The sequence below is a fragment of the Ascidiella aspersa genome, chromosome 7, assembly GCF_963924565.1.
Source record: "Ascidiella aspersa chromosome 7, kaAscAspe10.2, whole genome shotgun sequence".
Taxonomy (NCBI): Eukaryota; Metazoa; Chordata; class Ascidiacea; order Phlebobranchia; family Ascidiidae; genus Ascidiella; species Ascidiella aspersa.
Genome location: NC_139453.1, coordinates 22,723,472 through 22,734,245, shown reverse-complemented (window position 1 = coordinate 22,734,245; position 10,774 = coordinate 22,723,472). Strand labels below are relative to the sequence as shown.

Below are 10,774 nucleotides of genomic sequence, written 5' to 3'. Positions count from 1 at the left end.
AGATTTCGGTTTCCTTGCACTTAAATAGACCTATTAAAAAGATATAATTTCAACAAGTCATGCGCGACAGTTTAATAAACAGCGGATGATCCTAATCCAAGGTTAAACAAGTTGATGTCGTTGGGTGTTTGGCAATTTAAACTACAGTCAATGCTTTGCATATCACAAGGAATTTATAAAATATGTATGTCGAATATAAAATGCTAAACAAGCGTTTTGCAGAAAATGAGAGCAAGGTAACAACAGGTTGACATAGCTTTCAAAATAGACCAAATGGGGCACTAAATCTTTAACTCTAAAGCGACGGCTTTTAAGGCACGATCTGACTAAGATATGTAACAAGGTTTAAAATAAATGATAAAGCTATGACTGAACGTTTTCTTAAAAAATATCAGTAAAAAATACCAGTTGTCTACTAAGGTATCAGGCGACTGACTAATTTGTGTATAACATGACCCGTCGTTACATTGTTTTTCAAATACAACAAAACCTTTTTAAAATACATGCTGTGTTAACGCTAGCTGTCAAATAGGTTAAATTGTTCGACAACCTGTCGTAAAAAATAAAAGGCTCTAATTCGAGTCAAATGGCAACTGCATTAGTTTTATTATAGCAATTTGTAGGTCCTTTTATTTTCCCAGTCACCAAAAATTACAAAGCATTCCAGATGGAAATTTGTAACAATGATAATTCTTTTTTTTAACTTGACATCAAGTCGCAAATTCATATTTTCCCAAATTAGAAGTCTTGCAAACGTAAATTGAAACGCTTATAGTTCGACCACTTATAATCTGATTTTGTTTTAAAATATGTAATAGAAAAATGTATTCAATTATAGTATATAATATTGACAAGTGTACAATCGCGCTTCATCAAAGTTCGAAAGAAGCAGTTAACATGCACTTGATAGCGACAAAAGAAAATGCAGCATAACAATTTCGCAAGGTCAGTTTACAAGTCGACCCTTACTTCAATTTTCTTCTGGTCCATCAATTGTGAACGAAACTGAGGTAAAGCAAATGTAAAAGTAAAGTAAATAAAGTCAGGGTTGTGGCTGGGTTCTTCCGGAAGCCGGTAATTTCTGAGCAAACAGTAGGGTCCGAGCAGGGCCGGATTAACCAATAGGCTAATAAGGCTATAACCTTAGGCCCTGGAAAAATTCGGCCCTCAATTATTTAAGGTTAAATTTTTGTAGTGCTGATAGTGATACAGATCCAGTACCGGTACAGTACAGTTTTTGCTTTAAAAAACAGTTAGGGAGGCAGGTGAGGCACTGCCTACCGCAAATTTTACATTTCTATAACTAAAGCGTGCTTTATTTTTTTCTTCTATTTTGTTGCGTTATTCATATCAAGCGTTCACGCGGTGAAAATCATTGAATATCCTACTCGAAGAGAGGCAGCGCCAAGCAGTGCCTCTCTTCAGATCACAAAAGTGCCATAAACTGCATTATGTGTGCTTTTTTCTTTCGCTAATTCTCTCGGAAAACATGATGAACGATTTCGCTATTTTCACTATGACGATTTCGCTATGATTTGAGGCACGCCTCAATTATGCTATGAAACCTTTCTTTGTCCAGCTTAAATGCCGATAGTACGTGTACATTGACTTCTTGTAGTGTAAAGCTCTAAAGTTGAAGTCATAAATAAAGGCAGACCTATTGCAAATTTAAAAGTTTTGCATCAGACGACTGGACAAAAAAAAAATAACACGCAACTTTCAAAGAGATTGGTAAAAAAAGGAGTGGATGTGTGGCTGTCATGGCCACCCAAAAATTTATAAATATCGTACTCTTAATAATAATTTGTTTTGTAGCTTTTATGAGCAGTAGCGTACCACAACAGTCCATCACGCCATCATATGTCATGCACTGTTACGTCATAAAATATGTAGTGATTATTACGTTTGCTATATTAATGTGGTTTTACCAACTCAGTCAGTTGCTGCTCGAAACGGTTTGCTAGGATATTTATTTGTGTTCGATACGCAGTTCATACAATGGCAAAAGCTAGACAAAAAGAAAAAAAAAAAACTTTCTTTTCATTTTTATTATTACGATACCGTTTTTGTGGTTGTTAAAGAAAAACGTGACTCGAAAAAATTAGTGCCTTGCCATCTAGGAACCTCACTGCACGTCACTGAGGGGAACACACAAAAAACCTAAAAAGCAACAATACCTAAAGCAGAAAAATCTATAAACCCATAGTATTAAGATCAATGATATAATAAAGGTAAATACACAGATTACTGCCAGTACAGAATAAGATCAAAATCGCCTGAAAAGACCTAAATCTAAAAAAATACGTCCTAAATTCATTATAATATTGCCTAAAGGGCCAAAATAACGCCTGAAACTGTAAGGAGAGGGCATGGGTCGATTGCGCTGTGTTACGTCTGGCATGGGCCGTTTTGGTGTCGACGTTTGGACGCCCTAGTTTAACCGGTGCGATTATAGGGCGTCGCTGTTTTTGCATTGAATTTTGGCCCTGTTTGGGGTTATTGGTGGATAATTGACGGGGTTAGAAAATGGGTAGGGTAAAAAAAATTATTTAAAATTATTAGGGGAGTTAGGGATGTATTTAGGGGAAAGGTTTAAGGTTAGGTAAAGTGTTGTTTAGGCCTGATTCTGGCCATTTAGGTCTTATTCTGATGGGTTTGGGACTTATTTTAATTTAGACGGTACTACGACTTTTAGGTATTGGTCCTATTTTGGTCTTATACAGAAGTGTGTTTCATTGCGACGTTGATGTTTTTCTTATTTCGGTCTTATGGCTAGAGTCCCTTTTATCATAGATAGTGATGTTACTAGCGGTTTGAATGTCAATGACATCATTCATAAGGTTGGTTCACACTGGACGCGTCTGGCGTTGACGTAAAACGTTTTTAAAAAAATGCTTTCGGTTGCGAAAGTTGAAAAAGTTTAAATTGAACGCTTTCGTTCAGGAGCGAGGAAATTTGTCGTTAACGCTGGCAACCCTTTAAGTGTGAACTGGACGACGCTAGCGTTGAACGCCAGACACCAACGCTAAAAGCAAATCGCGTCTAGTGTGAACCAAAAACGTATACGTTTGGTAAGGAAAATATAATTTAAATAGGCCTATACAACCTTTGTTGTAACGTATTGGACTTCGACAGGTATTACAAGACCCCTTTACGGTAATGGCAGGCAGATTTGTAATTCGCAGTTGACTTGATTTTTAAAAATATAAATCTTGTACCAATTTACATAAACTAGGATAATATTCGCGTCGTAGCTAAAAAATTCGGTAGCAGTTATCACTTGTTATTAAGATATTCGCCTAAACTACCGCGAAAACACTCTTATGACAAAATAACTTGATTAACTTATTGTGTCGCCCAGGATAAATTACCATTTATTTGTTGTTGACTTGAATTCATTCAAGCGTGTTAATTATTTTTTTGTCCTGAGTGTTTATGAATAAGCATAACATTTTTTGATGAGTACGGATTATTATCTTAGGAAGGATTCTTATGGCTATATTTAGAACACTTAATTGCGGTATGGGACGCGAAACAGTCGTTATCAGAAGCAGCAGCTGCAGTCAAAGCTAACGAACGTTTGTTTAATAAATTGTTAGCCAGTATACAGTGTTTAGCCACAAAAAATAGACAATTCGTTTGGTTGGTTGCAAAGCTTTGTTCTTTACATGGAATCATTAAACTGATATGGTTTTTAGGTTCATATTAAACGATTTGAACGTTTTGATAGTCTCACTATGTCACATGATGACGAACCAAACCCTTCACAGGTTTTCACCGACGACGAACTTTTGAATCTCAGCGTAAGAGAATTAAATAGACATTTGCGTTGTCTAACGCCAGAGGTATGTTTTCTGTAAAAGTTTGTTATTAAAATAGCTGGTAGAAAAAAAAAAATTTACGAGTGCTTATAATTCTAAAAAGAAACTAAAATAAAATGTAAGTTACCATGATTTTTTGCTATGATTTATATGCATGTATTTGTAAAAAAATACAATTTGTGAATGTTTCTAATTGCAGGAAAGTAGAAGATTAAAACAGCGAAGAAGAACGCTAAAAAATCGTGGCTATGCAGCATCATGCAGAATTAAAAGATTAACACAAAAAGATGAATTGGACATAGAACGTATCCAACTTCAAAATGAAGTAGGTCAACCAATAAACTATTATAACATCTAAGACCATAAACTTTGGAACACAATACACGGGTTTCTTTAGTAATTTTAATAAAAATATAAAAGCCATAATATTTTTTACGTTTTATTGCTTTTATCTTCACTTGATTTTTGCACTGATGATGGCATGAGTTATTGCTGAAACGTCTGTAAATTGCGAAATGTCACTTTTATCAAATATTATGGCTTTTATATTTTTATTAAGACCATAAATAACTTATATATAAACATTGATATGTTCCAGGTTGATCGCATTGCACAAGAAAATCAGAGAATGAAATTGGAGCTGGAAGCTTTCCAAAAAAAGTTTAATGACCTCGAACAATTTGCCAAAAGCATTGGAAAAGGGAATATGAATAATGTAAGTTACTTAGTTGTTAAATTTATCATTAAGCTAAATTTTTTTTTACCTGTTTAGGAAACAGCTGTTCCTTTTAAAATTCTAAGTCCAGCACCAACCACTAACAGTAACAAAGCCAACAACTCAGAAAATCCAACATCAAGCTGACACAACGGACAACACCAAACTCAACTGTGTCTGAATGATATCTGTACATGTTGATTTGTACTACTTTTGCATATAAAAATAATGCACTTGGCCCCAAATAAATTTTGGGAATTTTGTTTTGGTCGCTTGCAAGCTAACCAATATTTTCCCCTCTATGTAAATAATTGCTGCCTTACCTCGCAAAAAAATCTGATCACAGTCTACAATGTTGATTGTACGTTCTGTGCTGCAGGGTCTATACATTTGTGCATGACTAAAACTCCATCATCAATGCAATATGCATTTTATTTCATGAAAAATTGCGTAGCGACAATAAAACTACACCGTCAAAAATACTGTTGCTTATATAAAATAAAAACAAATCTCAGATAAAAGGCACAGGAGGTAAAATTTAATACACTACCTATTCCACCTGGTCAATGTGGTATTCATTTCAGTTTCTTTTGTAGTCTTGGTTGTATCCGCAATTCAGGTGCTCCATTATCCAGCTCTAAATCACACACTATATAAGTATCTTTACATAAAGTAGAGCACGGAATGCTTACCACAAGGTAGTTTATTGTCTTGTTGTTTTAGTGGAATAAAGCCATAACCTCTTGTAGAAATGTCTGATTCAACTTTCCTATAACACAAACATAAATGCAAGTCTTTTAATGTCCAGGAGTGTTTTAACTGTGGCTGCAGAGTTATTTAAAATATACAGAATCTGACTTCTGCGAAATAAGCCATTTCATCAAGTCCGAACTCCAACAAACAAAAAAACGACTCTGCTGGTTTAAACTGGGGGTCGCAAAGGTCACTAAGAAAAAACTTTTTTTAATTTATCATTAATTTTTTTTTGCAGAGGCTGACACACATTCTTTTATCCCAATCACTTGATCTATTATTATATTATGCAAATAATTTATTTTTCTGGTTTTGTAATAAGGTACAGTGACCAGAGTAAAACTACTTTAATTATGTACAGATGGAGGTCTACATAAATGCATTGATAAAACTATAGACTGCAGTGAATTAAGTTAATACAGTCAAAAAATACATTTAGAGATTATAAAAATGTTTACATTCGTACTTGTATCCAGACTTAGACAACTAAATTTATTTATTTTTTTATAATTAAGATTTAGAATTTAGTTTGTAAGAATGTAAATGACCAAATCTCCTGTACTAATGCCTTCTCTATTAGCATAGCCTATAATATTTAGGCTGTAAAATTCACCATAATATTCAGCTAATTTCGGATCAAAGTGTTTTAATTCAAATTCTTTGTTACAATCAAGTGACTGTGTGCAATCGGACAGTAGGGCTTTCCGGAAAATCAGACTACAATTAGGAGGTACATAGGGAATTCACAAAATAGAAGTAGAGCACATAGTCAATTCACAAATTGGGTTAGCATTTCAATCAGCAACATTTAGCTCTAATTCATTGAACTAGAAAACTAGAATTATCTAACATTTATAAAGAAAACTACAGATTTTAAACAACCTTAACTTGTATAATCTGCCAGTTTTACATTTAATTGCCTGGGCTGCAACGTCTGTGGGATGCATATGAGATTATGGTTGTTGTCGCTCCCAAACATGATATTTAGAGAGAGGGAGCTCGCTAATATGCCTCAAGGGGCCTTCAACAAAAAAGTTTAAAGCCCCTGTGCTAAACTGAGCTTTTTTTTCGGACCAAACATATGCATATTTAAACAAAGGTATCAATCTTAGGAATCACTGATGTAAACCAACCTATTGTGTTTTGTTGTGCTTGACGATTCTGGAGCAGGTTTGTTGAAAGGTTTCCTACAACAAAATGATTTTTAATCAACCAAAAAGTACCCTACCAAGCATACATTTTAAACTAACTTTTTGCTTTTGTGTGGCAGCCTGCAAGTTTTTTTAGAAGTACAACTTCCTGTTTCATAAAATTCTGGACAGGCACGAATATGAAGCTGCTTGCACTTGAAAAACGGAATACAAGTGATTCGTTAGTATTTACAAAAAAAAATCTCACGTAATTGCAATATTAAAATAACTTCTAACATTGTCTGCTCGTTGGCAGTATCTTGTGGTTGCAAAAGTCTTACAAACACCAGCGTTATGGCCCACAAAGACATGAAGGTAAGGACAATCTTTTGCACTACATCGTCCTTGCAGGTAGAAAGAACAAAGAGGAACCTAGTTTAAACACTGGCATGTTATTTACTGAACATCTTAGGTTAAGTAAATTAACTTCTCTAACATGCCTTTTTCTTTGATATTTTGTGTGAATATAAGCAAGATGGGTCTCGGCAAGTTCCACGCAAAAATCTGAAAGTAATTAAATAAAGAAAAACTTAGAGTATATTTAATTATTTATATATCAATAATTGGTTGCTATACATTTACCGTGTGCACACTACTACTCTTTCTGGATCATGTGTGTATGGACACTTGTCTCCTCTGTTGCATTTTCCAAATCTATTTTTATAAAATTATTAGTTAAATGGGGTCTACCAGAAGGTATTTATTTTAAAGACTTTTAAATGTGCACATAACAAGTAATGATATTAAACTAATTTACCTGTTGTAAAATAGGCAAAATGCCTTCTTGGTTAGTTTGTGTTTGCTTTTTTGACGGGCAGTGAACAAGCTTCTTTGTAGGACATTGCTGAAAATATAAAAACAAATGACATGAGCACAGTAAAAATAAGTATCGACAAAACTCTGTTTAGTTTAGACATAATTTGTTAGATATTCAATAAAGCGCTTACATAAAAAACAAAAATTTTACAATAAAAATCAAATTTTTTGGATTAGTTTATTACTAAGTTAGGTCAGTAAAACTACAATTTTTATCAAATGATCCTATCACCTTGCTAATTTTTGCGTCACAGAGCTATAGTAGTGCTGTGGAGTAGGACTTAACACTTTTCCAGTAAAATACTCAGGTTTCTGGCGATGGTGAACAACTCTTCGTTTAAGAACAATATTACCGGAATGTTGGCTTCTGGTTTGCATAGAAATAGCTTTTCTGTTCAGCTTATATTTTGAACTGTGTAGAATGTAGACACAATTGCAGGTACAAGAATATTAAAACCGAAACAAATTCAAAAAAATTTACCAGGCAATAAGTTTTCCTGGAAAGGCTTACTTAAAAGTTAAAACATATAAATCAGGAACTCAACCCATTATTGGACAGACAATCTAACAATCCAGTTTACAGGGTCAATTGTGAAACAGAAGCACACACTTCCAAAACAAGAAATAACCTACTACATCAGCTATAAACATATAGGTATATCATGGACTAAGTTATTAATCCATTTTAAAACGAGGTCACGGCAGATTTAAACAAGCAGCAGTTATCAGGTTATTCACGTGATCAACCAAGGTGCCTGTGTAATTTAGTTGTTTAGAACTGATATGACTTCCTAAAGTGTACTATTTAACATGTTAGGCCAAAAACAATACAAAATAAACTAATTTTCGACCAAATACCTTATTTTAGATGGTTTCAAAACAACTTTTCTTCTTTTCTGCACAAAATTTTCAGCCATGTCAAAAATAATAAAACAACAAATATATATATTAACAACTATCAATGTATAATGATAATTAACTAACTTGATAATAAAATCCTGATTTCTGAGAGTAATCTTTTATCGCAATATTTGTGAACTGATATTTTCTTTTTCTCCCAAAACATTTAGTTGAGTGGTTCACAGTCAGTCCAGGAGACTTTTTAACAACTTTATATGGGTTTTTGCTGACATTGATGTGATTGGCAGACCTGTAAAATACAAAAAACTAACTTAAAAATCCTTTTTGAAAAAAAAAAATATATTTTTAAATAAAAAAGGTATGACACCTTGAAAGACTTGCCCTCCGAAGCTTGTACTTTGTGACGATCTTTTTACCTAAAATAATTGTTTTGTTTGGTTGTATTTGTTGTTTGTGTTCTCCGCTGGACCTTCTAAAGTGATACCCAATGTAAAATTTAATTATATATATATATACATTCATAAAACAACTGATTGGTGTTAAGATAAAATAATACACATACAAATCATATTTTCCATTAATTTACCTTCTCCAAACTCTTTCGCTTTTCGTCAACTTTCTTTTAGGACTGACTTCTTTTTCCAGGGGGTATTTTTTCGATGGTGTGGTTGAACAAGATTCTTTTGTTTTTGTCACGGTGTTATTTTTCCACGAATAAGAAGACAAATTATTGTATTTTGCATGAGCTGACGATTGCAGGGCATTGGTGGCTGGTAAACAGGCCTTTTTAGACTGCAACACTTTAGTCGAAAACTTATTTGTTGTTCTTTTCTGTTTCAAATGATCTGCAGTCCACGTATTTGTTTTTTTGTATCGTGTTGCAGAAGAATTTATCCTTCCAGCAATCACTTTGGTTGCACTTGATTGATTTTGTGCTTGTTTAGCACATTTATGCAAAATGGAACTGTTATTCCGAACAAAAGTCTTGTTTATCTTAACATTGGTAGGGTTTGTTACTGGCTTGGGTAAAGTATTTGCGTCTGTTTGTGGGGCAACAGTTTTGTCAAATGATGCCTTAAAAATAAATAATTTGTAATAGGTGTATTTTACAATATTAGCCTAGTAAGATTTTCTACCATGCAAACCTGTTTATTTGAATGGTTGAACACTTTAGATCTGCAGAAACATATTATTACACATATACAGCTGTAAAAAAGTAATAACAAACGTATAAAAATCTTACATATTGTGTCTCCTGCTGTTCGTTGCTGGAGGTTGATGGTAGCCATTCCTTTGCTTATGCACAGAAATCATTTCTGAACAAAAAAAGAGAAGATGTTAAGACCTACGAAGGAAAAACAGAATGTGCTGGTCTAGAATACTACCAATTTTTGTTAAATTAGAAAATACAAGAAAGAAACAAATATGGGAGAATATTTATACGATTAATACTTGATCTACTTAAACTCAAACAGTAACTATAACAATGTGCTTTGTGTAAACCTGTCTGAAAATTAATTTATGTCCACACGAGTTTGGGCTTATTCACCAGCTCAACGTTTAATTTAACATTTTAATGCACATTTATTAAGGTTAGAATGTGGGTTAGTGTTTGGGTTCAGGTGGTTAAGTATTTTTTTTTTTTTTTTTCAATTTAGACAACTGGTGTCATACAGTGCCTAAAAATGTAGTAGGTTTCTAGACCAGCACCAAAAAACATGAAATTGAAAGATTATTGTTGAAAGAATTTGGGCGCTGGTCAAGAATCCTACCACAACGAACGTTATTTGGGTTATGGTGCGGGTTAGGGTGGGTCAAGTATTATTATTAAATAATGAATATACTAATACTTGACCCACCCACACCCAAACGCTAACTCGCACCCTAACCCAAATATTGTGCATTGATTTCATGATTGTGGTAGGATTCTAGACCAGCGCCAGAATTTGTATAAAACAAATTTATTTATTTGAGTAGGTATAGTTCAGGATCCACTAAAACGATTAGATGTGTTCAGTCTCAGGGTACAGGGGTTAGGAACACGGTTCATGAAACTAGGATTCCTTGAATGATTTAATTCCTGATATAAGTTTGACAAATTTTACAAACGCAAGATGTCTAATGTCTTAACTTAACACGGCCGAATTAAACCAACACATTAAACCAAACACTCACTGGAATAATATGCAATTTCTTTTTGCAGCCTTTGTGCTTCGTCCATCATAAAAACTAAAATAGAGCAACTAGGCTAAAAAAAACGTTCTTTGAAGCTAAGTGTGTACTGTTTGTTTTTATACTAAAACGTAGAACAACAAATCAACGTATTGTTACAAATCTTACAAAATTACGGCGCCATTTATTATCTCATATTGATTTTTTTTTTAATTTTTGCAGAAAAAATACAATTTTACAACATACAACATTTGTTGTCATACGTGAAACAATGACAAAAGGCAAAATGATGGACATGAGTTTAATTTTTTTAAAGTGCAGCAAACCCAGAGGAGGGCAACACTGCCCATTTCGGTGATTTTAAATCAATGTTCATCAACCTTTTTTCGCGGCGACCCAAATATGAATTGTAGGTATGACGACTAAGGTTGGGCGACCAAATTGTT

At 33.7% G+C, this 10,774-nt stretch overlaps 2 protein-coding genes across 2 annotated transcripts; one reads left to right on the top strand and one right to left on the bottom strand.

Moving 5' to 3' along the window:
• Positions 1 to 3,702: 3,702 nt before the first annotated feature.
• On the top strand, positions 3,703 to 5,297 carry LOC146138377 (transcription factor MafK-like). Its single transcript, XM_083393510.1, has 4 exons — positions 3,703 to 3,845; positions 4,021 to 4,146; positions 4,420 to 4,536; positions 4,594 to 5,297. The coding sequence occupies exons 1-4, from the start codon at positions 3,738 to 3,740 to the stop codon at positions 4,681 to 4,683; spliced, it is 441 nt and encodes a 146-aa protein (XP_083249636.1). The 5' UTR covers positions 3,703 to 3,737; the 3' UTR covers positions 4,684 to 5,297.
• On the bottom strand, positions 4,958 to 10,429 carry LOC146138376 (uncharacterized). Its single transcript, XM_083393509.1, has 16 exons — positions 10,332 to 10,429; positions 9,400 to 9,472; positions 9,302 to 9,332; positions 8,743 to 9,230; positions 8,524 to 8,628; positions 8,280 to 8,445; positions 8,154 to 8,191; positions 7,528 to 7,707; positions 7,237 to 7,323; positions 7,062 to 7,133; positions 6,920 to 6,983; positions 6,717 to 6,851; positions 6,540 to 6,634; positions 6,423 to 6,476; positions 5,229 to 5,305; positions 4,958 to 5,173 (listed from the first exon to the last, which is right to left on the bottom strand). Exons 1-16 carry the CDS (start codon positions 10,378 to 10,380, stop codon positions 5,112 to 5,114), a joined length of 1,776 nt encoding a protein of 591 aa, XP_083249635.1. The 5' UTR covers positions 10,381 to 10,429; the 3' UTR covers positions 4,958 to 5,111.
• Between the last annotated feature and the right edge of the window lie 345 nt (positions 10,430 to 10,774).